We start from the raw sequence: 27414 nt of genomic DNA, 5'->3' as shown, positions 1-27414 counted from the left end.
ACTATCATGTTTATATTCATTCATTAAATATAAAATAACGAGTAAGAAAAATATAATATAATAATAGTTGAGGGGATATTTACCGGAAGCATTCGAAGTTCTTAAAATAATTGTATGAATTGACACTGACATTGCGCGTTCTGTCATATCATTCAAAAAAGTTCCGCGTGCTAATTCGGGATGCATAGTACTACAAAAAAGTCGAGAGTGAGCTATATAAATATCTTAGGAGATAATTAAAAATGCCTAATAAACTGAGGATGAGCTGCATAACTCGCTCATGATATAATTAAAGATGCCTAATAATGAATGATTGGGGATTTTGATTTTGATTTTATTGAAAAGAAATACGTATTTTGAAGAAATGAATATACATTTTTTTGGGTCAGGAAAGAATGAATGTACTTTAAAATAAAAATAAATCGGAATTTCAAGTAAAATAGTAAAAATTAAGGCCTCAAATGTCATTTTCTTGAGTCAAAAGACCTTCAATGTCACTTTTTGAATTTTTGGCCCCAAATGTCACTGGAAAACGGCGTTTCGGGTGAAGTTTTTAAAAATAGACGAAAAACGCAGTCTCGTGTTGAGTTTTACCATAACTATTTTTTTTATTTTTTTTAAATAAAAGGAAAACGCAGTTTCGTTTCATGTTTTTTTTGAAAAACGCGGTTTCAAACCGAGTTTTTGCTGAAAACGCAATTTCAGAAATTGTTTCGGTAAAAAACGCAGTCTCGTCTTGAGTTTAGGGATATAAAAACGGCGTTTCAAAATGAGTTTTTCGTAAAAACGCAGTTTCATACGGAGTTTTTCTCAGGATGCAAAAAAAAAAAAATTCAAAACGCAGATAAAAAATGAGTTAATACGAGAAACTCATCTTGAGATTGCGTTTTTCCCCATAAACACGAATTGAAGTTGCATTTTCAATGTTTTTTTGAAAAAAAAATCAAAACAGAACACGAAATCACGTTTTTCATTAATAACAAAAACTCCACCCGGAACTCCGTTTTGGAGTGATATTTGGGGCCAATTATTCAAAAAGTGACAATGAGGGTTATTTGAATAAAAAAGTGATATTTGGGCCAACTTTGGGCCAACCCCTTAATAGTAATACCTGTATAGAAATGTCCGAAATTCAAATTCTCGCTTACGTGGTCCCAAACCCAATTCACATCAGACACGTCTTGTGTGCATAAGATTCTTCTTATTAAAATCAATACAGCATTAAAAAAGAAAAAAGTATATAAGAAATTTAAATTCATACAATTTCCGAGAAAAGTCTCAAAGTTGGAGAGAAGAAAAAGAAAACTACTGGGAAATTGGGCGAGAGAGAGACATAGAGAGAGAGATTGGAGAGAGAGATTGGAGAGAGATAGATTGGGCGAGAGAGAGATAGAGAGGTTGGAGAGAGAGAGAGATTTGGCGAGAGAGAGATTGGGCGAGAAAGAGAGGAGAGAGATAGTTACAGATTACTAAGACAAGTCTATATAAGCACAAATTAGGATACAATTACATACAACAGAATTGAATTGTAAAATGGGACACGGAGGGTCAACTACATCCACCCAAAGAGCCGAGAAACTCCGTCAAGACGGCAATCTTTACTTCTCTAAACTCAAATTCGCTGCTGCTATTGATGCCTATACTGAGGTCTCCCCCTTATTAATCCCTATTTATTTTCATTTTCTTTATTAATTAATTATAATTATCCTGCTAATGTAGTTCTAATTATAATTTTCAGGCTATTACTTTGTGCCCTAATGTTCCTGTTTATTGGAGTAATCGTGCTCTTTGTCATCGCAAGCGCAAGTAATTTATATAAATGAACTCCCCTCTCTTGATCAATTTGTGTCGTAATTATGCTCGATTACATTTAAAATCTTTGTCAATCTTTGTTGTTTCGTGTTTTTATTGTTTATGTGTGTACTGTAGTGATTGGACCAAAGTTGAAGAGGATTGTAGGCGAGTTATCGAGCTTGATCGCACTTCTGTCAAGGTCTGTATTATTTATTGGTTTTAATGTCGACTGCATTTATTAATTATACTTTGAGCATGTTTCTTGTTTTTTTGGTACAAGTTCTTGTACATGTTTAAACACTGTACCTTCATTTTTTCATAATCTAAGAAGCGGGGATTCTTAGGTTACCTAACGTGTTTCCCTCTGTGTTGGATACTCGGACACATCCGATACTTCCACAAATACAATTGATTTTTTTTTGACAAGGTGTACTTGAAATTTGTGTTATATAACTACTTTCACAGAAGCAAAATATTGATGTTAATTAGCAAAAAAGAAGTATCAAGGTTTTTTTTGTTAATATTGATTTTTGTATATACTTTTGCATATTGGAATGTTCTAGCTTAAGTTCTTTTGTATAGATGATTAAGTTATGCATTAGATTCAATTTGAGTTAAGTACCGATGGTGTAGTGAGGTGAATGTTAATGACAATAGCTTATACTAGAAATCAGTCAAATCACCCTTCACGGCTTTAGTCTTGATAACATTTGGCAACCCATTTTGCTTTAGAGTTTTTTGGCCTTTCTATATTTTAGTGGTGATGCTCTTGCTTTTTTCTTAGAATAAAGGTATAAGTCACTACTTAATGGAGCACCTAGAAGTAGAGTTAAGCCTTGTATGAAAAAGGTCATGTCATACACACATCATGTTTATGTGAGACCAGTTAAGGTAATAATTAATCAACAACAATATGGATGCTGGTTTATTTTGAATAATTTGCTCTTGCATCCTTATCATCTAATACATATGCCACTTTTTTCCCTCAAATATAATCATCTCAGAAGACATGATTTTAATTGCAGGGTCATTATATGCTAGGTCTTGCATTACTACAGAGGAAAGTGTATGCACATGGGGTCAAGGAACTGGAGAAAGTATGATAAATTTTTTGTCTAATTCATGTTTTTCATTCTAGTGCATATGGACCGCTTTATCTATATATAACTGTACTGTGTGTGTGAGTGTGTGCAAACTGAAAACTGTTAGTGAATTATATGACATGCACACATTAAGAAAATAATTTTGTGTACTATAGACCTAGAGTATTAAAGATAGCAAGACTAAATGCGATAATTAGAAATCCTCGAAAGAAGAAACGGATTATTCATATGGTCTTATACATACAAGCTGGCAAATCTGTAAACATAGGGTTTCTTCGTAATTTGGCTGGAAGCATACATTCAAATTTAATTTCAAATAGTAGGCATTTAGCTGAAGATTTATCATCTCAATTCTCAAATATTTTATAAGAGTGTTGAGTTTAGCACGATATCCTATCCACGGGCCTGGGAGCAGAGTCTTTCTGAAGTACTATTTTATGTTTCTCAAGCAGTCTGAAACAAATACAGCTGATTGTTAAGGAATATAGGAAGGAAACTTTTCTAATCTGATATAAATGTAGGCTCTGGATCTTGGGAGAGGCGCAGATCCTAAGGGTTACATGGTGGAAGAAATATGGCAAGAGCTAGCCAAAGCAAGATACCTTGAGTGGGAGCAAGAATCTACCATGAGAGCATGGAATCTACAAACCTTGAAGTATTTGCTTCTTTTTCTTCATCTATTTCTTAAATTTTTATATATGCAAAAGCCTAATTTAGTAATAGCGTGAAGGTCTTAATGCTTTGCACCGTTTTCATTACTACAATGCAAAAGCTTTGTAATTGTGACCTGGTGGTTATCTAAATGCTTTTTTCACCTTTGGTGTTTCCTTTGTTCCTGTTCGATTGCCACTAAACTGTTTTTTGTTTGCTACTCAGAGAAGCTTGTGAGACTGCTCTTAGGGAGAAATATGAGCATGATCTTCATAATTTGGGAGGGCTTGTTGATCACTCTAATAGTGTCTATCCAGAACAGTTAAAGGCTCTTGGGCAAGTAATTGACAAAGCTATTGAAGATGACAACCCAACTGAGGTGAGCATTGTTCACATTGTCTAGCATTCTAAAATGTCTTCCCGTGTAAAGTTTTGCAAAGTCAAAGGACAGGCCAGCTGTTATGTTTTTTCTATTCTCCATAGTTTTTTCTATCGTATGTAATTAACTTAGTTATTGTTATAGTAGAAAATGGATGTAAAAGCAATTGCTCGTACTGCTTTCACTTCCATTTACTTTTTGCATTACTCCCTCAATTTACCTCGAGTTCCGCCCCCTCAATCTTATTTAAGTGGACTTTACTTATTACTAGTTTTCTATTGGGAATTTCAGGTGCCGGACTATCTATGCTGTAAAATTACACTCGACATTTTCCGTGATCCGGTCATTACTCCTAGTGGAATCACCTATGAGCGTTCAACTATTCTTGAGCATCTCAACAAGGTATATCAAGTTTCTCATGTGCAATCCTTTTTTTTTTCTGAGGATTGAGTATATATTAATATGCTAGTCGACAACTGGGCAGGTGGGAAAATTTGATCCAATCACACGCGAATTGCTTAATCAGTCCCAGCTGATCCCAAATCTGGCTATAAAAGAAGCAGTAAATGCATTTTTGCGGAAAAATGGTTGGGCTTATAGGATGTATTGACATTTAACAGGATATATCGCAAGGGTTAATTACTGCCACGCTTGGTGTTACTATTAGTGCAAAATTTGTCGTAGCCTCATAGGTGATGTACAGTTTCACACTTTTGGTCGAACATTGATGGTCGGTTTCATGCTTGTGGTGTGCCCAGCTCGAAGGTCTCCAGTTTTTTGCTCTCCCGTCCTGAATTATTAAGCTCTTAATTGATCTTGTGTACTTACAGCTAATAGTGAACTATTCTTCATATTGTGTACTGTGACAGAATATTTGCTTGTATATAAAATAGGAATAGACATGATTTGCTTGAAACTGAAAATACTCGTAGCTTTTCCGTTTTGGTTTAACTTAGATCTCCAGCGTGATTTTAGATTTTGATAGTATTCCCTTTCTAGTACGTCTGAATAAAATCAAGCTGCATTTGATATCTGGAACCATTGTTCTAAAAAGCGGAAATCGGCATTGTTCGATAGAGCAGTCTTTCTTTAATTAATTGGATAATCGGTAATTAATCGGATGTGTTTGATAAAATATAAAAATACTTAATTTATTATACTAAATATATTAATTTAAGAAAATAGTGCAGTGATTAATCGGATTATAAAACTGAATCGGCAGAACATATTAAAACGATTAATTAGATGATTAATCGGTAAAATCGGTGATTTTTAGATCAGCAGCATCAACAGAAAAATTCAGCTGGTTTAATAGTTCCACCAGAAAAATTCCAAATCCAGATACAGTAAACACCTGCAAATCTGAAATACAAGTAGAATTTTCAGGCGATGCATGTGCAAGGGCATAAAAAATCTCAGCTTACACAAGTGTTTCGCAATAAGATCTGAGATTTCATTGCATCACTTTAGGCCTTTCTGCAGTGATGTGCCATACCATACTCACTGACTTCTGATCTGTACAACATTTATTTTGTCTATTTCTGCACAACTATTTGTATCACTGCTGAACTTGTTACAAGAAGGTGATAAAATTACCGCAAGTTATTTCATCCAAATGAACATCGAAAAAATCTAAGCTGCACGCCTACATCGAAGCACCATGTTGATTACGGTGGGATAATAATAGATTGATAAAGACAATCAGTGATAGGGGCGGCATTTTTTAATAGAGCACAGCCAGAAGCAAGAAGCCAGCACCATTCGCGATAGTTCTAGTGTTCCCTTGCCAACATGATCCTAAGCCATGAGATTAGAACGAAAAGGCACAGCATATTAATTAGAACACATGAAAAAACCAGCACCATTCAATAAAAGAAGAGCTTTTTATTGCCTTCTCACCTTAATCCTAAGCCATTCCTATCTTATCCCAATTTCAACTGAATTATTCGAAGTGGTAAAGGATTTGGCCTTATTTTCTGCAAGGGGGTTGATATCAAACCAACAATAACTCCAAACAACAAGAATGGATTGATTGTCGCAAGCAAACAAAGTGCCACCACCTTAAAAGTATGTACCGGAAGTAATATCTAAAGCATGAGAGCCATGTGGATTGCAGATACAGCAAGGTGTTGTGGACAGAACACAAGAGGCATTGATTACTCACTACACGAATAATTAGAACTAGATTTTAAATGTTGCTTCTAGACAAATTTAAGAAACCCCACTTGCATTTTCAAAGTGAACTAGAAGCCATCTAACAACAAGTGAGAGCCTTTTGCTATATTAGCGCACACTTATATATAATAATATCTCTAAAACTATTTTTTTGCTTGTGAAAATGCTTATTGATATATACAGCGGAGAGAATCAATCTTACAGACAATGTTCCATCCTTAAACGTGGTTATTCACAATGACTACTACTCAACAACCTGAAACTCAAACTCAAGATAACATTATGTACAAATATTAAAAGTTGAGAATGACCGGGATATACAGAGGAGGAAATAGTGACTTACGAACGAAAAAGGATGTAGAATTTACGGACTTCGTGTTTGGAAACATGTGTTCATGCAGTATGGATGAGATTGACTGCTCTATTAAGTCTCTCAAGTATACCGCTGGCCTTCCTCTTGGCCCTAGAGGTGCCGTTATGAGCAACCTGAGAGATTGTGCCATTAGTATTTTCTTCCTCTCTCATTTCCCTCCACTTGGTCCTGTCACTGAAACATATAGTATGAAGGGTTGCAATGCAATTTTCTTTGTTGCGAGCACAAGAGCTCTCTCTAATTATACTAAGAAGACACTGAACACCTCCGAGCTCTCCCAATTCTTCGACTGCTATCTGATTAGTTGAGAGCATGGCAAGAATAGCTAATAACTCATCAACATGCATTCTGTTCTTGATTTTTTCAAGGATCACTCTCACAGCACCACTCCTAACAGCCCTCAATTTGTTTTCGTGAAGCTTACAAAGGTTGAAAATAGCCGAAGCAACATCCTTCATAGCTAATGGGTGTCCATCTTCTAAAAGATCAACGAGAGGTTTTAGAGCGCCAGATTTCCCAATGAGTTCTTTATTAGAGTCAAGAGCTGATAAAGTAAAGAGAGCAGCAGCTGCATTGCTCCTCGTTTGAACTGTTCCTGACCTTAAAGCATCTAAAAGAAGAGGGATCGCCATTGGTGTTTCAGCAACAATCTTCTTGTTGTTGTCATGAATTGATAGATTCAGAATTGTAGTAATCAAATCCTCTTGGAGATCAGGGTGAACTTCATTTCTAGATTTGGTTTGCGAAAGTGGATTAAGTAATTGAGGTATGGCATCATTTGATTCACCAAACAGAGCACGGAATGAAGGAGTCCGCTTAGTTAATAATCTCAATTCCTTTGCAGCTTCTTTTTGATCCAACAATGAGGAAGACATCTTTTCAAGCAAATACACGAAACGGTGACGATCGGGTTCAGTTACTCCTTCATCTGAGTACTGAAGGGTATCTGGAAACTCAACTCCATGGTTCTTACACCATTGACATATCATATCTCTAATCAAGTGATTAGGTGTAAGGATAGTATGAGAAAGAACTTGTTGGCTTTTAGGACATGTCCTATTTCCAGATTTTAACCATCTCTGTATAAATGGTCTATCATATGTCTGCAAAAAATTATTCATTTCAGATAAACACACTACAAAGGAAAATTAAACATATTCACACAACATATTAATTCACCAATTACATGAACATACAAAAAAGAAGTGCACAACAAATGTGAATCTATTTATAAGAACCAATCACAATATCATACAAAATGAAAAAGGCCTAAAATTTTTATAAAATATTAAAGAACATGCATATGAACAGAGCAAGTGAGCAACACAGAAAACAAGTTGAATTCCTCCCCTGGAGAGAGAGAGAGAAAGAAGAGAGGGAGAGGGAGAGAGGAAGAGAGGGAGAGGGGAGAGAGAGAGAGAGAGAGAGAGAGAGAGAGAGAGAGGGAGGGAGGGAGGGAGAGAGAGAGAGAGAGAGAGAGAGAGAGAGAGAGAGAGAGAGAGAGAGAGAGAGAGAGAGAGAGAGAGAGAGAGAGAGAGAGAGAGAGAGAGAGAGAGAGAGAGAGAGAGAGATTAATACAAACCTGGCCAGTAGCCACAATAACAGGATCAAACATAAGTTTTTTAGAAATGGGACAACAGAACTCCTCAGGAAAAGGCAATGAATCACTTCCATCTTTCAATTTCAAACACAATGATGAACCATTCACTTTAAGTTCTTTCAAAGAACATAAAATCTGACTAGCTCCATCAACTGCTCCCAAACTAAACAAAACACCATCTTCATCAACAATAGACTTAACCAATCTCTCTAACTCCTTCTTCAACTCTTTAGCCTTGGCAACCATAGCTGGATGAGTATCATAAACCCCAGTCTTGGCCATAGAATTATCAGATGCTCCCAAGATAATAATCAAACCAAATGGGCCATTCTCATTTTAACAAAAAATGAATCTTTTTACTCATCTCTCTGACATAATGTAACTGTGTGTGTTGTGTTGTGTGTGTATGTGTTGTTGTGTTTATGTGGGAAGTGAAGTGTGGGGCCACAGTTGAGTGGTCCGTTGAGGACGCATCAATTGAATTCCATCAGCTGAATCTTGCTGTAAGGATATATTTGTTACACCTGTCTCTCTCGCTTTACAAGACAACAAGTTGTAAAATCACTTTTTTACTTTAACTTTTGAAATTCAAATGAAAAGATTATTTTTTTATAGTAATTGAATAATGTGGATTATTAATCAACGGTCCCCTTGTCACTAACTCCAATAAAAATGGGCTCTTTTTATTGGTGGAATTGATGTGAATTGATGTGAATGCAGGGGTCATTAACATTTATTATTCAACCACCAACAAAAATAGTCTATTTATATAAGAATTAGTGACTATTGTGTGCCCTTCGACACACCATAGAAAATCTCATTAATCGAACAATTGAAAATTTTACTAGGGAAATCTGTGTGTTGGAGGGTTGATGAATTCGCAACCCCTCATTCACTTGCTCTCGAGTTTAAAAAAAGGAGAAAACAAGTAATGAGTAAGTAATTTTTTTTTATATTTATGCTTGAGAGTTTTTAGAAAAATGAAAATAGGTGAAAATAATATACTCCCTCTGTCCCATATTTCTATACACTTCCTTTTTTTGGATGTCACATTCAATTCTATATATTTCAAACTTACCAAAAATAGTAAAAATTTATAATATAAAAATCAACTACACCCACTACACTAACTTTATTCATTAAATATAGGGAGTATAAAATTAGACATATTTTTCCCTAAAATTTTCACTTCAAAAAGGCAAGGAAAGTTCTTTTTTTTTTGACAAATATGGCTTATAACCTTATGTATCTGTTCTCGTAAATTCTCGGGGTGAGCGATAATCGAATCCAGGGATAACAAAGGATAAACTCTTAACCAATTGAGTTATCCAACCGTGCTCAACCGTTTTTCAATGAAAGAAAGTTCTTATCTTCAAATCACCTGCTTACTTCCCTTAAAAAAAAATTATGAGCGTGGCCTAAGTGAAAAGTGTCCGGAAGAAGTTAAAGTTGGAATTTGGTATTTACGGTGATACTTCATTCCTAACTCTTATATTTTCAACATTTTTTATATTCTTTATTGTTTTTAAATTTTTTAAAAGTATTTAAAATAATTCTTGTTTGGAAAAAAAAACTAGTCAAATATAGTAATATTTTGAGAAAATGCTCCTAAATACTTATTTAGCAATGAGCACTACTTTAATGGGTTGAACCGTAATATTTCATCTCGGGAGCAACATTGAGTAAGGCTAGTGCTAAAATTAAAATGATTATATTCATCGTTACAATTTGATATCAAAAAATATATTTTACTGTTAAAATAGGATTTCGACTTTCTATTTTACACCCACATATTTTTCAAATTTAGTAAAATTTTATCTCTCTCCTAAATTTTATTTAAAATAAACCAATATACATTTCATTTATAGTAGTTCAATGATATTGATGGATAGCTATAACTATCTTAAGTTCTCAATATGTGACCGACTTACATTTACAAGTATAGTTAGGTATTCGAATATATTTTTTCCCATTTGATCTTATATTATAACTATAAGATCGACTATAGCTATACATTGGATTTACTTGATAAAAAAGTGCATTGTAGTTCTAAATAAAACTTCAACAGTAAAGGTTGTTCTATTTTGCAATCAAACATCTTCAAATTTAATAAAATTTTGTCTCTCTCTTCGAAATTTTATTTAAAGCAAATCAATATAAATTTCATTTATAGTTATTTAATGATCTGAAAAAGATAGTTATAGATATCTTTAGTTCTAAATATAATACTAACTATCTATGTATGCATTTATAAGAATAAGTATAGATATGTATATTTGAGTAAAATTTTTTCATTTTAAAACTATATTATAACTATAAGACCAATTATAATAATGTATTGGACTTGCTCTCAAGTATATATATTACTCATAAAAACACTTTTTAATGTATATATGTAATACTTAAATCTTATATAAAAGGCTTATTAACCTTTTGGCCCCTGAAGTTTATGTGTTTGTACCTATCAGCCCCCGAATTCTGTGAGCGTACCCATAAAACCCCAAGGTATGTACTTACATACCTTTTAGCCCCTAACCCGATATTATAATAAAAACGTTATAAATCGGATGAGCAAAGTTGTCTTTTCACATCAAACCTGTGACATTTGATGTTTGATATACTCTTTCAACCCTAAACACTGTCCTTAATACAAAATTGAGAAATTTGAGAGTTGTTCTTGGAAATCACCGGCGATTAAGAACTCTCAGTCGTGGAATTCAATGGCAGGTAGTGATGAGAGCTCTGGAGGTACTTCTCTTTCCCTTATATTGGGTTTTAATTGTATGTATTGGTTATTTGTGATCTGTTTCTTTATGTATCAATTAGTGTATCAATTAATGTATCGATTATTAATGGTTAAGCTTTAAACTTTGATTATTAATGTATCGATGTATGTTTAAGCTTGAATTTTGATAACCCAGTTGTTGTTTGTTTAAAATGGGATGCATGTATTGATTTGTTTAAAATGCTTGGTATAACGTTTTTTCTGTATTGAAGGTGAGGATGTTATTAGTATGTCTTTGTTTCATGGGGGAAAGTTAAAGAGATTGTCCAGGACTGAATATGTGGGGGGAAAAGTTACCGTTTATCATTTTCGGGACCTTAATGAAGTTACTTTGGATAATCTTAGAGGGTGGACTAAGGCATTAGGTTATGGTGGGCATAGTTCTCTGTATTATAGGCTGCATAAGAGAGATTTGGAAGTTGGGTTAGTGTTAATACAAACTCAGCGTGATGTGAATTGTATGAGATCATATGCCTTAGATAATGATAACAAAATAAATGTTTATGTTCATCATTCCAATGAAGATGAAAATGTTAATGGGAGTGAAGGAGATGCTAGCAATGATGTAGGAGATTGGAGTGATGAAATTGATGATTATGACTTTGTGGATAGTGATTACTCCATGACAGATGATGACATGCTGTTTACTAACAATATTGATGAAGAAGTGGAGTGGGTATGTAGACTTAGGCAGGGACTTGGCCTTAGTAAGGAAATAGTGGTGGAGAGGGAGTCTGAAAGTGAGGGAGACAATGATGATCTTCAGGTGGAGAGGGAGTCTGAAAGTGAGGGAGACAGTGATGATCTTCAGAGCTTGCAAGGCAATGACAGTGATGAAGACAATCAAACTCAGAGAAGAATGAAAGCTTTTCCAGTGTACAAAGAGATAGATGATCCTAAATGGAGAGTTGGTTTGGTATTCAAAAATCACACAGAAGCCAGAGAGGCAATTATGAAGCATTCTGCTAGTGAGGGTAGGATGATCAAGTTTGTGAAAAGTGACAGAAGGAGGGTAAGGGCTGTGTGCAAAGCACCATGTCCTTGGATATTAGTTGCTTCACTCAACTTTGACAAAAGCATACAAATAAAAAAGTGGGACCAGGTACAATTTTTAACTGTTACAATGCACCTTTTTAATACACTATTTTCTATGTTTATTAGTTTATTCAATCCCCCTGTCCTTTGCAGACCATACATGTGCCAGAGAGTAAGTTGGGTTGCCCCTAATAAATTCAGGGTATTTAGCTAAAAAATATCTTCCTGAGTTCAGAATAAATCCCAACTGGCCAATTAAGGCCTTTGGCAAGACTGTCTTGAAAGATTTACAAATTGAGTTCAAGGACCACATTTTGAGAAAAGCTAGGAGAAAGTGCATGAGGATCATTAATGGCACCCTTGAGGAACAGTTTGAGAAACTGTGGGATTATAAATTTGAGTTACTCAAGAGAAATCCCAACTCCACAGTTGAGATTGAGTTAGACCCAGGTACTACTTCTTCATTTGTTCAATTATTAATATTTTTTGTTAGATTAAGTGTCAATTAATACAAGATCTATGTATTGATTCCATTTCTGCAGTTAATGACAGGACCTTCAGAAGGATGTATATTTGCTTAGGTGGGTTGAAACATGGATTTAAACTTGGTTGCAGGAAGGTTCTTGGATTTGATGGATGCCATTTAAAGTCAGCATACAAAGGTCAGCTGCTATGTATTGTAGGAGTAGATGGTAATAATTGTATGTACCCTCTAGCATATGCCTTGGTTGAAGCTGAGATACTGGATTCTTGGAGGTGGTTCTTGGCCTTAGTTGCTACAGATTTAAAAATAGGTTCTGGGGAGGGTTGGACATTTATTAGTGATAGACAGAAGGGATTGTTGAATGTAGTAAATGAAATGTTACCCTTGGTTGAGCATAGGTATTGTGTTAGGCATATGCATAACAACTTCAAAGGTAAGTTTGGAGGCAGAGCCTTGAAAGATAGATTGTGGAGTTGTGCTAGGGCTTCAAATATGGAAGCATTTGAAACCAACATGAACTACATGAAAGAGGAGAGTGAGGGTGCTTGGAAGTGGTTGACAGAAGTCCCTTTCCATCACTGGAGTAGAGCTCATTTCCGAACTGACAGCAAGTGTGACATTCTATTGAATAACATGTGTAAAAGTTTCAATAGGTGCATACTTAGGGCTGGAGAGCAGGGTGTTTTAGTCATGCTAGAGATGATAAGGGAGTATCTCATGAGGAGGTTGCAGAACAAGAGGGATGAAATAGAAGGTTGAGGTCCAAATAAGCTAACACCTAAGACATTGAAACTTCTTGATAAATACAAGAAATGGAGTGGAGGTTGCTACTCCACTTATGCAGGATATAATGAATTTGAGGTCACAACTGTAAATGGATCTAAGTATGCAGTCCACATTGGTGACAGAACATGTGGATGCAAGAGGTGGGACCTCAGTGGCATACCATGTCACCATGCCATAAGTTGCATAAATAGGTTAGGAAAAAATGTGAAGGATTATGTGGATCCAGTTTATTCAGTGGAGAGGTTTGAGAATACAATTGAAAGTCAGAAGGTTAGGACTAACAACTACTACTGACTCCCTTATCATGGTTGCTGCTAGGAAAATTCAACAACTGAAAGAAAAGCAGAAGGGTGGCACAGAAAAGGTCATGGATGCAACTGTGAAGAATGTAACAGACAAGGGTAAGGGGATAATGCTTGAGAGTGAAGAGGAGGCCACCAGAAAGAAGATTAAAAAAGAAATGCAAGACAAGATTGATCAAGGGAGGCAACCTGTTAAGAGGTTGAACATTGGAGGAAATAATCTTAAAAGAAAGACCCCAGTTGTTGTTGCTACAAATTTGGCACCATAAAGGAGTAATAGGTTGTACATCAAAACAACCTTTGGGAGGTTCAAAAACACAGAAGACACTCCAGTTTGTCTTGATGAGGATCCATCTACAAAGGTTATCACACCAGTTGAGCGTAACTCATACACTGGTCTAATGAAATTTGGGAAACAGGTACCACCAGTGAAACAATACAAAACAATTGTTGGAAAAACAGAACTCAAATCTGCACCTTTTTTATCTCATGGTAGAAGTGTAATCACACCTGGAGCTCTGGCAGAAGCACTACAAAAGATAAAGAATGACAAAAAACCAGCAGGCCCTTCAACAACTAAGGAAAAAAAGGATCCATGAGGAACCTATATTATTGGAAATCTATGTAATGTTATGCACTTTGTTTTGCAGTTCAGACTTTATTTTGCTTTGAACTTGTTAAATTCTGAATCAATTTGTTGCTTTTGAACTTGTTACATTATGCAGTAATGAAAGTACTTTGTTTTGCAAATATTTTCATTTCATTCCTTATTGCTTCTCATTACATAGATGCCAAAAGTAGTACATAGTCATACATGGTACTCATTATTCACTACTACAAAGCTTCACTTAGGTAATTCATATCATGTCGGCATCGACTCCATTTCATTGTTCAACACTACGAACAACCACACTAATAATATCATGACTACATAATACAAAATAGGGCTTCTCTTATTCCCTTTCTTTCATGTTTGCCCAAATCATCTTCTAGCTTATCTATTTTTCTCAGCAGCCCAGGAATAATCATTCTTGACCTATGGCACATAGGAGGGTGAAACCATAAATGAAAGTTGCATGAATTTCTCCGATCCTCCTGCAATTTCATAGAAGTTCTTAGCACTGCTGCTCTTCCACAACAACAATTAGGTTCCATTTTCTTTACTCCTTTAATAAAACATCAGCTAAAAACACATATTTGTATATATATATATATATATAACCACAGGGGCTATGAGGTTTGGCGGGAGAGTTCTCTTCATTTTGGAGGGAATGCCAATAGGAAAAGACAACTTTGCCCATCTGATTTGTAACGTTTTTATTATAATATCAGATTAGGGGCTAAAAGGTATGTAAGTACATACCTTGGTGTTTTATGGGCACGCTCACAGAATTCGGGGGCTGATAGGTACAAACACATAAACTTCAGGGCCAAAAGGTTAATAAGCCTATATAAAATTATATATAGATTCTAATAGTCATCCTAAAAAATGTACTATCTCCGTCACACTCGATTCAAAACGATTACTGTTTACACGCATTTCGAGATTTCTATAAAATATAGTTTCATAATATTTTTTTTAAAAAAATTGAATAAAAATTTGAACATAAATTTTTTGTTTAGAAAAAAAATTAAAAAAATATTAAGGTGTTATGTTTCAAAAAGGTATTGAAAAATATGTCAAAAAATAATATATAAAATTTAATAGGACGGAGGAAGTAACTAATACTGCACGAACATTGTATGACAACTTTTCACGTTGAATATATGAGTACCCAATCACGTATTATAATTGATTGTATGTGTTAAGATAACAATTTCATACCCACACTCTAAACTTAACCATACTATATACATTATTTTTGCTTAAATATATATTATGTAAGAGACTTAAAACTAGGTATTGGAGTAAACTTTATTTGTAAGATGATACCTCTACCACAAACATCCAGTTTGGTGTATAATATAGTGTATATTCCAATTGTTTTTAATTATTGAAGGGGACCAAGAAAAATTTGAAGAAATTCAAAATTCTGTGAAATATTGACCATTTTTATTTTATTGCCTTGAGTTTAGCTCACATTATAAACTTTTTCCATTTTTTTGCATGACTCGTCATTTTTTTCCATTTTCAGCTCACCTTATAAATAGAGACTTGTTTAATCATATTGTTATAGGTAATTTATAAGTTAAAAATAGATATATTTTTAACTTATAAATGGAATTACTCCCTGCGTACCTCCTAATTATTATGATTTGTAAGAGAGTGTTCGATACGCATTTTAAGATGAATAGAAAGTATAGTTTGACTACGTTTTTTTTAAATTCTCCTTTTCTGAATAAAAGTTTAAATATTTTATTTTTATACAGAAAACGAAATTTTTTAAAAAATATATATATAACTATATTTTATATTTATCTTAAAATACGTGTCAAAATACGTGTCAGACAGTTTCTCGTAAATAATTATAATTGGGGGGACCGAAAGACTATCACAGATAGGGAGAACTAACAAGGGCATTGGAAATTTATGAATTTAAGCATGGATTTTAATTATTTTTTATAACAACCAGAAAATATGTGGTATCTATAATCACACTTGTAAAAGAAAGATGCCATGTGTTTCTCAATTGTAAGCAGCATGCATGTGTCTTGTCCATACAAGGTGGCAGACTGTGGGTCAATTTGTCTTGCACAAAATTATTCATCATTTCATGTTAGGGTTTTAAATTCCAACCAAAATTGATGTTGTTCTGATTTTTTTCAATTGTGCGATATATAAAAGTTATGAATTATATAGAATTAAATGAATTTTCTAAAATCTACTTGTCCCCGGAGTAGAACTTGTTTGACATTTACTGTTTTAGATCCTTGTCTAAAGAGAAAAGTTGCATTATAAGATAGTCCTCCATCTAATATTTTACTATATTTATGGTGCAATTTCCTGTCGCTTAATTGCGGTTTAGCTTAATTCACGTGTTGTTCAGGCTATTGCGTGAACCCGTAGCCGTAGGGTATACCCAGTACGCACCCGAAGGGTAGCGGCTGCGAGTTATCTACGATAAAAAAAATCCGCAACATTTGATTAGACCCCGTAATGATACATGTACATTCGTTCCGTATAATTTCGTTTTTTCATGTTAAAATTTTTATTCCGAATTCGATCCTAATTTGTATTCGTATACCATTTGGTTCTCTACCCGTTTGATACACGAAACTACACTAATTATATACGAAAAAATCATTTGGTAGAAAATATACTGGATGATTAAATTATCCAGGATAGTGAACTAAATTCCGAATACATAATTATAAAAATATAATATTCACATTTGTTGTTTAGTATTAGAATAAGATATGTAAATTATATTATAAATATTAATATTTTTAAAAATTATTAATATATTTATTTATTCCATTTACTTTCATTCTGTGTCGTGTAACTATTTCAAAAACCAAAACCCGACACTAATTATATTCGTATTTTTTTGTGTTCGTATACTTTCATATCCATATATTAAATTTTTAAATTCAAATACTAATTATTCGGGTCATTTCGTACCGCGTTCAGATATATATTATAGAATTATTCCTGAGGTGTAGAGCAATCAATATTCATAGAATGTAATCTTTGCTTCCAATTCACTTACAAGCAAAGAGTAGTACATTTTTTCTAACCAAGCAAGTAAATTAGGGTACTTTCAGTTACCAACAATCTAGGTTTAGCCCCTACTTCACAACTGATATGTTATAACTTATTGGTGTCAAGTTATATATACAAGATAATGCATGCCTCAATAATGTAATGTAAATCACTTTTTATGTTTTTAAGTTCACTTGATGCTAACTAAAGATGATGCTACTCAACTTTATAATATCCCTAATTATTTACCTTATCTTCATAATCATTCCAAGCAAAAGGAGGGTTTTTGAGAATATTTGTAAGGATGACAAATCTTGACTTTTGCTAAAATTTGTACTCCCTCTTCCATTTTGTCTGTCCTTTCCATTTGTTTACATTTAGATTGTGCACAGAATTTAAAAAAATGACAAAATAGTAGAGTAAAGTTAAAAAAATGAGTAAAATAGTAAAACTAATTAATATTACATGTATAAAATGGGTATAATGGGAAAAATATTAGATGTAATTATTTTTTATATTATAAATTTTTACTATTTTTGGAATTTTTCTAAATATAAACAACTGAAAAGGACATTAAAAAAAGTATAAACAAATGGGAGGGTGCAGGGAGCGTAAGACAATTTGACTGATTGTTATAAGTTGGTTAACATTTCATTATCAAACACCAACTTATATATATAGCCAATTTCTTTTTAAATGTAGAATCTGCATGAGAATGGTATTGTTGGCTTATTTGATTCAACAAACTTAGAATATTGTGGTTAAATTATTTTAGTTAGTTGGTTTATTTGAATTTCGAAACATAAATTGTAGTGACCTCTTACTCGTTAGTATCTTAATGAACTCTTTTGGATCATTATATTCGGAAAGAATCTTATGATTAAAAATAAGATAGATTACATTATATTTCGTACTATCTTTTTGTAAAAATATTGCGAATAAAAAATAATTTAAATTAAAATTAAGCGTGAATAGAGTGACGCGCATCATTTCTCTGTATTAATTTTATTCTCGAATATATATCCAACATCAAGGTATCTTAGTTATAATATATGGTAAATTACATTTAATTACTTACAATATACTTTTTTAACAAATATAGCTTAAAATCTTGTAATTAAGTGTATGTTTAAAAAAACTTCTCGGATTAAGTCAGAATCGAACACAAGACAACGATGACGGAGAATTACGTTTTAAATTAAATAATCAATGTTCAATTTAAAGCTTTCATCCAAATATATCATATAACTTTGTGGATGAAAAACCAAAATACCCACCATTTGGAGGCTTGGTGCCCAAAATACCATCTGGCGGGACGGAGTGCCCAAATTACCTGTTGAATACACATGTGCAACATGCGAATTTTGTTTTTAAAAAATTTATAAAAGATACACATGTTTGTTCAGTTTTTTGTTTTTAGTGAATACGTATGTCTGATATGTGTATTCCTTGTTTTTCAAAAACTGAATACGCATATCACACATGCGTATTCTTTATAAAAAAAATGAAGGTTATATACGCACTGCTATAATGCGTAATATGTCGATATTTTGGGCAGTCCGTGCGCATCTGGGTATTTTGGGCAGTTGAGACTGAAAAATGGGGTATACTGGGTATTCTTTCTAACTTTGCTTCCCCAAATGTCAAATATTATTTTCAATTAAATCAACTCATTGGTTGGGCCTCTATTTGAAACAATATGTTTGGGGAGCTTAGTATGAAGTACCAAAGAAAGCCCAACGATATGCCATACTGTGTCACTCTTTTAAACCGACAAATATTAATGGGTTTGCTAACCCTGCAGATTGCCTTGAATGATTGGGCCAGCAATGCAAGCTCATATACACAATACGTCAAATGTTTACGGTTCCAGCCCACATGGCTTCAACCGTTCAACAAGTAATTCTAGCCCACTTCACAAGTCCAACCACCAAATATTGTTTAGCAGTAGTGTTGACTTTCCAAAAGATTTTTTTTCGGAGGAGTACCAATGTATGATAGATAGGTACTCCCCTCCCACTTGATTCTTTATATTGGGTGACGGGGTACGAATATAAGATAGATAGTTACTCCCCCTCTCATAGGATTCTTTATATTGGCTGACGGAGATAGACACGTATTTTAAGATTTCCGTAAAGCTTGTTTACCTACATTTTTTAAATGTTTTTTCTTTTAAATAAAATATAAAGTTTAAATTTTTATACATAAAAATAAAATTCTAAAAATAAATTTTTAAATGTTTGTCAAATATGAGAAAAAATATGTAAAAAATCCAGTGAGACGGAGGAGACGGGAGGAAGTAATAGATTTTACCCGAAAACTCAGGCGAAAACAAAATCGCACATATTTTCTAAGAAATGACCCGCAAAGGGACATTAAACGATCACGAAAAATAAATGGCGTTATTTCTCTAAAACAATATAATTGCATAAAAACTATCATAAAAAGACACACAAGATCAAATCAAAATTACCAAGCTACAATGCAATTCTGCATGATTGATTTTACATATAGACTATGATTCATGAATGGGCCTCAATGAGGTACCCCAACTAGAAGGGTGAACATGAAAAGGAAGGTACATAACCCCCGGCATAAGGTAACTCTTTTTTCAACGATCACATATTTTTGCTGGGTCCTGGTCCCTGACAATCGTGTGTCAGAGACCGTTTAAATAACACACTATTGCCGGACCGTCGGATCTATGTTTCAACGGCCATGATTCAATAACTTTTTTTTACCTTCCGTTATAAATATGCGCGGAAATGACTTTTTCCTTTCTCCTATAAATATCCGCGGAAAGGACTTTTTTTCCGCGGCTATTTAAAGCGGAAGGTAAAAAAAGAATTCTTGAATTCGGGCCGTTGAAATAAAGATCTAAGGATTGTAAAATAGTGTATTAGATAAGGTTTATTTAACACATAATTGTCAGGGATTAAAACCCATTTTTGTTTTGTAATTCTCTATTGACAGGCAATGAGGTTATTCCTGCTGTCAAGGGGTATGCACATTAGGATCCTAATAGTCTGCATATTAACCAACTCCAATATAAATATATATACAGTTGCTAGGGTTACTAGTTACTACTACTTACTACACACCCTGAGCTCATCTTTAGATCTTGCTCCAGAATTTCTAAATAAAAATGAAGTAATTGATTAGTAGGTGACATACTTTTATCTTATTTTTGAAGTAAAAATTTTGAGATAAAAATTTGTTAAATTTATATTAATTAATATTTACATTCGCTTCTTTCAAAAACCCGACAACATCGCTATGAAGATGCAAAGTGAAATCACTTTACTTAACTTCAACTTATTTTTTTTTTTTTTAAATTCGAGAGCAAGTGACCAGTTTGTTTACAAATGAAAATGTGACAGTGGATATTTTGTAACTATTTTGATAACCAATTTTACGGTTCTAGTATTCTTCTTATTTTCCGTGTCTAGTTAACTTAAAATATTAGTACAAGTCATTATATATTTGGATTAATTTTCAAATTAATTTTTTTTTATTTTTTTGATATTTTGAAATCAACTTATATCTAAAACAATTATTTTATAAAAGATAAGAATCCACCTCCCTCCGTTTTTTTATTTATCATTTGATTTTTGTTCACGCACTTTTAGGTATATTGACCGCACAGTAAAAATAATAATTTTTAAAATTTTCTTTTTGTGAATTAAAATTTTAGTTATATATTTTTTTATTTACAATTTTCTTTAAAAAAATTATTATTTTAATTATGTGATCAAAACACTTAGAAGTATATACATACAAAAATTAAACATCATGTAAAAAAACAAAGACAGTATAAAATATTATTAAGATAAGATGTTTTTTGTTTATCAAGGTAGCATAAAGATATAAGCTTTGGGAATTGAGCCAGTCAAAAAATGATAAATATACATAGTCTAAAATTGAAGAAATATATTCATTCTACCGGAACACGCCTGCCTAGTGCCCTATATCCCATTTGTTTATCGGGTTTTTTAATGTGTGTCCAAGAGCACACAATAACCACCAACTCCCATGAATTTGATGCATTTTGATTGGTTCTCTAATTATAAATATTGATGGACCCTCCTATATATATAACAATTCCACCAATAAAAATGGAACAAACTCATAAAATCTAGTGGTTATTGTATACCATTGGGCTCACGGTAGAAAGACGGTTGGTTTGTTTGTTTATTGATGAGTGAAAGTGAAACCTTTACTTGCTTATGCTTCGATCGAGCGGTTATAGACGATGACTTTTTTTCCCTTTTTTTTCCTTTTTTTTTATCTATTCTTTAATCCTTCTGCACATAGTTTCATCAACCTCTGGTTTTCCCGCCATAAAACCGCCATATTTCCATTATTGCACACAAACACAAACCAAACCATATAATTAATACTTTATCTTTAATTATTATTTATAATAATAAATCAGATATTTTCCTTACTTTGTTCCTGTTTTTCAATAATACTCCTCCTTGGATAAAATTTTTTATCGTTCAAGATTGTATTTTTGTTTGATAAAATCTTTGTTGGGTGAGATTTATTCTCAATTTATTTGGGTTTTGTTTACTCTCTTCTTGTGAGAGCTTGATGTGTTTTTTGGTGTGTTTTGGTGTGATTCGATGTCCAGGACGTTAGATCTGCCGGATTTTCAGAGGTTTGATTCAGTGATAAAGATTTATATGGGATTGCAATTACGATCGATAGCTCAAGCTGATTTTGGTGAAGGCGATATGTGTATATATCAATTTCAACAAATCGTTTGATTGTGTCTTCGTAAAGACTAAATTAATCAGCGATATAATCTGTTTTATGTTTGTTCGACTCGATTGTTCTTGTAGATGCCGTATGGCTTTTCATTATTGAATTAATTCTGATTTTTTTCAAATAAATAAATAAATTATTATTTATATATTTAGGCTTAGTATTTTTGTAGTTTGTGTGTTAATTGTTTACTACTCCCTCTGTTCTTTTCGTAGTATATAACGAGAGATGCATTTTAACGGTTTTTTTCCTCCGAATCAAAATTGATGTTTAAACTTTAATTGAAAAAGAAAAAAATTAAAAATAAATTATGAAAGTATATTTTATATTCACCTAATATGTGTCAATCATTAAAAAAATTGTATACAATTAAATGGGACAGAGTGATTACTTAGCCGGCTAGCTAGCTCCGTTGTCCATTTTTTATTACTCAATGGTTAAATTGATAAATTCTTGAATGAATAATTATGAGCTATCCTCTTATCATATAACTAAAATTTATATATTAAAATATATTACATGTGCTTTACAATAAATTTTATAACTTTTTTATTATATTTAAATTTTACTCCCTTCGTCCCTAAAAATATTTCCTATTTGTGTTGGACACGTTTGCCAATGCATACTTTTGATTTTTAATATCTTTAATTTCGTATTAGTATTAAATATAAAAACTTTATTGTATTAAAGTACTCATAAATACGAATCCAACAAAATTACTCATGACTATGTTTGATCTTATATATTATACGTAAATTAATAGTTAATCGTTTATCATAAACAGTACGAAAAGTCAAAACGAGAAGAATATTATGGGACGGAGGGAGTAATACATATTAAATTATTTATATATATTCTAGTCAAATTTTGATCAATTTTACAACTGAAAAATCCAGTTTGGGTTAGGTTAAATCGCGGAGCTCATTTATCGTGTAAATTTTGAATTTCATCCATTTTTTATCGTAGTTAACCCGCACCGCTATTCTTTGGATGAAATAGGATTCGAACTTATCCTCTCCTTAACCAGAGCCAACCCTTGCGGACAATTTCATCCATCTTTTATAGTAATCTAGTTGAATTATTAGAAATTTCATTTAATTATTTTAATTTCACACATCTAGCTATTAGTTCCTGCAATGAAAGTAAACATATGTAAACCAATAACTCCAAAAACAGATGTATTTAATAATTTAATTAAAGTACAGTAGTGGAGTAGTATTTGTCCTGTGTCTCCCCTCCTCCCTGTATCTATCTGTCTTATGAAGGTTTACAATGATTCTCTTTGCATTCTTTTACATATAAAATTAAACCCTTATTTAATTTAGATATATAAATAAATGTATGGTCTCCAGTTTTTTAACTTTTCATGCAGGATTATTAATTTAAAGCTGCATTCATGATGCCCTGTTGTGCAACTTACAAGACAAGGAACAGACCAAACCAAAACATAAACCCCGTTTTATCTCTAATTACTTTGCATTCACGTACGTACACGACAAGTCACGCCATGCTCCATACTTACAATTTACTAATTTAATAGTTTACTAGCCTATGATCCGTGCGATGCAAGGATTGTTTTTAACACTTGAATGATTTTTAATAATATAATTATATCTTAAAATTATTATATTTTGATATATATTTTCATTAGTTGAAAAATAAATTGAAGAATATAATAAGTTCTAATAATAAATGTTGTGCGATAATTTGAGACTTGAATGAAAATAAATAAAATAGTATAATTTATTATTCACGGGACTCAAGCCTTCAACCTATGGAAATTGTTAAAATAAAGAATATAAAAGTTTAAATATAATAAGTTGTTGACGAGGTTCGAACTCTGCATCTATGAGAGCAGTTTAAATATTAATATAATATTATTTTATTATTGCATCCAACGGTTTCCATCTATCTGACTTTAGATCTGACGGTTGTTATTTGTCGTATCAAACGACTGTACCGAACAACTGAATACCAAATAAAGGATGTTTTGTGATAATTTGAGACTTGACTGAAAATAAATAATATAATATTATATGTTGTTCATGAGACTCGAGCCCTGAACCTGTAAAAATTGTTAAAATAAAGAATATAAAAGTTTAAATATAATAAGTTGTTAACGGGGTTCGAACCCTGAATCCATGAGAGCAGTTTAACATATATATAATAATTATTATTGCATCCAAAGGTTCTCATCTATTTGACTTTAGATCTGACGGTTGTTATTTGTCGTACCAAACAATTGTACCGAACAACCGACGACTACCAAATAAAGGATGTTCTCCTTATAATAGTATAGTATAGTATAGATATGTAGTAATTTACAATTAATTTTCTCCGTAAAATTAACTTATTGAGAGCAAGTCCAATGCTAAAGCTAAAATGACCATATACAGTGCTATAATTTGAAACCAAAGAGTGCATTTTAGTTCTAAAATATAACTTCAACTTCAATACTAGTTCTATTTTGCAACCAAATATTTCTAATTTAGTAAAGTTTTGTCTCTCTTTTCTAAATTTTATTTTAAGAAAATCAACATACATTACATTCATAATTATTTAATGATGTGGTAAGTATAGATATAGTTATCCTTAGTTCTAAATATAATACTAACTATACATTTTATACATTTATATAAGAACAAATATAATTATGCCTTCCTAGTCTCTAGTCTTTATACGATGATAAACAACAATTTAGCGAAAATGTAAGATTCCCAATTAGATCATAAAATTTAGTCGGTTTTGACATAGCTGGTCGGTTTTATGGTGATCGGAAATGACACGACGTGACTGGATCCCCCTCTATACACCTCAGTTTTGACGTAATTGGTTGAGTTGGTCAGAAATGACATGGATACTGCTCTCAGATTGTCTTATAACTGACCACTATTGATTGTTTAGGATATTATTTACTACCGATTTTGATGATAGGTTGTTTCGGTCAGTTATAAACTATCTTTTTCGAACATCCTCTATTAGTTGAAATTAGTTGATAAAAAATGTAAAATTTCACTAAAATTGAGAATATTTCCCCTTAAGTCGGGTTAAAATAGCATGATCTAAACCGAGCTAGATATTCGGTATGTATTCAATGTCAATAGATCGGCAATGCAGTAAGCATTACGTATTAAATACGTCATCTGCTAATATACAAAAACATGTAGTCCATATATAGAAATGGTGATGTATAGTGTACTCATTTACGTACGAGGGGATATAATATAATATATAACACTGACCATCACACCGACATTTAGGATCAGTTTTCTTGCAAATTGAATCATTCTGAACTGATTCATGAAACTTCTAACAATAATAAAATAAACATAAACAGTGCAAAACGATCCCCATTTTCTGATATGGGTGATGATAAAATCACTCTGACTACGATATATTGTTTGTTTGCATTCGTATAATTGAGTTAGCGTGGTCAGAGACTGCAGATATCTGATGCAGACGCCGACGGTGGTTAATTGGAGGATCATATTTGTCAAAATCCATGCATGCACGCACTTTCTTAATTTAGGATTCCTATCTGTTTCTTGTATCTCTCACCATTAACATCGTCCATCCGCACGTACGCGCACACACCCTCTCTGGCAGGCCGGAACTCAGGGTAAACAACACAAGCCATTGCATGAGATATCTCTCATTAGGGAGCAATTTTTATGTTAAAAAACTAGAGGATACGAATCTGTTTGAGATTGATGTTGAAAATTACTATACTGTTATAAAAAGTGTTTGTGAAAAAAGTGGTTGAAAAAAAATCAGATTACTGTATGATAATATTTGTAATTTGTATATGTTTTGATGTAAAAAATTATAACAAAATGTTTTTGATGAGGTTTGATACCGAAATCTGCATATACTTCCCGCAAAAGCTGAAAATCAGCTTTTTCGAAAAGTATGGGACCCTTACTTTTTCTAACAGCAGCTTTTATGCCAAAAACACTTTTCCGAAAAGTAGTTTTTTAATTTTACCAAACAGTTTTTATCTATTTTGCAGCGAAAAACTGTTGTTGCTGTAACAATGTCAAATAGACCCTAACTTAGAAATTGAAGTTGACTAAGGCGTACATATGAATTATTTCTAGTACTCCCTCCATCTCATATTATGTGTCTTTTTTGAATTTGTGCCGGTCAAATTTACTTAAGTTTGACTGAAATTTATTAATAATTTATAATTGAACAAAATAAAAAAATTACATCACTGAAAAGTAGATTTAATCTACTTTAATCTCTTTAATCTATAATTTTAGTTTTTTGAAATAATATACAAGTAATATTTAATCGTTAGTCAAAAGTTGATAAATTTAATTTCTATAAAAGTAAATGTGACACATAATATGAGATGAAGGGGGTATGTCACAAGAATGGTTGAATGAGTTGATTATGTGATCTATCAAAAAAAATTCTAACAAATTCTTATATTAAAGATTTAATTAAAGATTTTGCTAGTAAAAAATTGAGAAAAATAATTTTTAAGTGAGGAGTTGACATTTATTTCGTATGATTATCGTGTAACGAGAGTTTTAGTATCATTTCAATTCACTTTTGTAACTTCTGATCCAATTATTAGATTTTTTTTATGCTATTAATTATAAATAACAACATACCTTTTTTTCAAAAGCATCATTAATCAACTATTTCACAACATGAAAAAATCAAAAGTTATACCCGTTTCCATATCAAATGCATAACTAAAGTTTGAATATATTAATAAAATATTATTATATTTGTAAAATTCGTAATTTTATTTTTAATTTATTTATTAGAAATTAGATATTAATTTGTCTAGATAAATATTTTAAAATTAGAATATTCTGAAAACATTTTGTGCAAGGTAGTTGATTTGTGAAAAGATTTGTTATTTGTGGAAATAAGTGTAAGAATAATTTAGAAAATCGAAATTTTTTTAGTTTAGGTAATTGTGTGTATCAAATATTTTATTTATGGAATTTACTTGGAGAGGTTGTAAATCTTTAGGAGGAAATATTATTATTTCCTAGTTGAGATATAGGGTTTTGTATCGTTATAAATACACCATATTCGTATTCCTTGTTTTTATCATTAAAATTCGTAGGACTTTCTCAGCAAAAATCAGCTGTCTTGTAAAATTCGTAGAAAATTCATCGTAAGTCAGAATTCAGTGATTCTGGACTTTTCAGAAAGGTCTTTTCGTTATCTTCAGCTTTCGTGTTTCGTGTTTTCCAAGAAAATATCGTTTAGAGGGTCAAAAAGAGTAAATTCAGATCTGGTCAGGCTTTGAGGTAAGTACTTTTGACTTACTTTTATTTTTCGGAAAATATATTTCAGTTCTGTTTTTAATTTCGTATAAAATATAAGAATTTTGATTTCGAAATTATAAGATATAAGTATTTGTGAATTTTAGAACCCAGTCTCTACGTTTTCGAACCCGTTCGTAATTTACGCTATAGTTCCGGAACTAGCCTTAGATACCCTTAGTAGGCGCACAAGTGTGCAACTTTAGATACCTATTAAGGGCGCGTAATTATTGAACTTTAGATGCCGAC

The 27414-nt window shown here is 32.4% G+C and overlaps 2 protein-coding genes across 4 annotated transcripts; one reads left to right on the top strand and one right to left on the bottom strand.

The window, feature by feature from the left end:
- The first annotated feature begins 1261 nt into the window (after positions 1 to 1261).
- On the top strand, positions 1262 to 4878 carry LOC141672184 (E3 ubiquitin-protein ligase CHIP-like). Its single transcript, XM_074478715.1, has 8 exons — positions 1262 to 1647; positions 1739 to 1806; positions 1930 to 1993; positions 2820 to 2891; positions 3419 to 3552; positions 3774 to 3927; positions 4219 to 4329; positions 4412 to 4878. The coding sequence occupies exons 1-8, from the start codon at positions 1534 to 1536 to the stop codon at positions 4535 to 4537; spliced, it is 843 nt and encodes a 280-aa protein (XP_074334816.1). The 5' UTR covers positions 1262 to 1533; the 3' UTR covers positions 4538 to 4878.
- A 275-nt stretch (positions 4879 to 5153) lies between these two features.
- LOC141671530 (U-box domain-containing protein 9) lies at positions 5154 to 8548 on the bottom strand. Of its 3 annotated transcripts, XR_012555164.1 has the most exons (4): positions 8058 to 8548; positions 6446 to 7578; positions 5827 to 5903; positions 5154 to 5724 (listed from the first exon to the last, which is right to left on the bottom strand). XR_012555164.1 is itself a non-coding variant. In XM_074477800.1 (2 exons), exons 1-2 carry the CDS (start codon positions 8355 to 8357, stop codon positions 6496 to 6498), a joined length of 1383 nt encoding a protein of 460 aa, XP_074333901.1. In that variant the 5' UTR covers positions 8358 to 8547; the 3' UTR covers positions 6237 to 6495. The 3 variants fall into 3 exon arrangements, 1 of the variants encoding a protein (XP_074333901.1); XR_012555165.1 differs by lacking the exon at positions 5827 to 5903; XM_074477800.1 differs by lacking the exons at positions 5154 to 5724; positions 5827 to 5903 and having other exon boundaries at positions 6237 to 7578; positions 8058 to 8547.
- Between the last annotated feature and the right edge of the window lie 18866 nt (positions 8549 to 27414).

Source organism: Apium graveolens, chromosome 7, assembly GCF_009905375.1.
Source record: "Apium graveolens cultivar Ventura chromosome 7, ASM990537v1, whole genome shotgun sequence".
NCBI classification, from domain to species: domain Eukaryota; kingdom Viridiplantae; phylum Streptophyta; class Magnoliopsida; order Apiales; family Apiaceae; genus Apium; species Apium graveolens.
The sequence above is the reverse complement of the archived record's forward strand: the minus strand, read 5'-3'. Positions and strand labels throughout refer to the sequence as shown.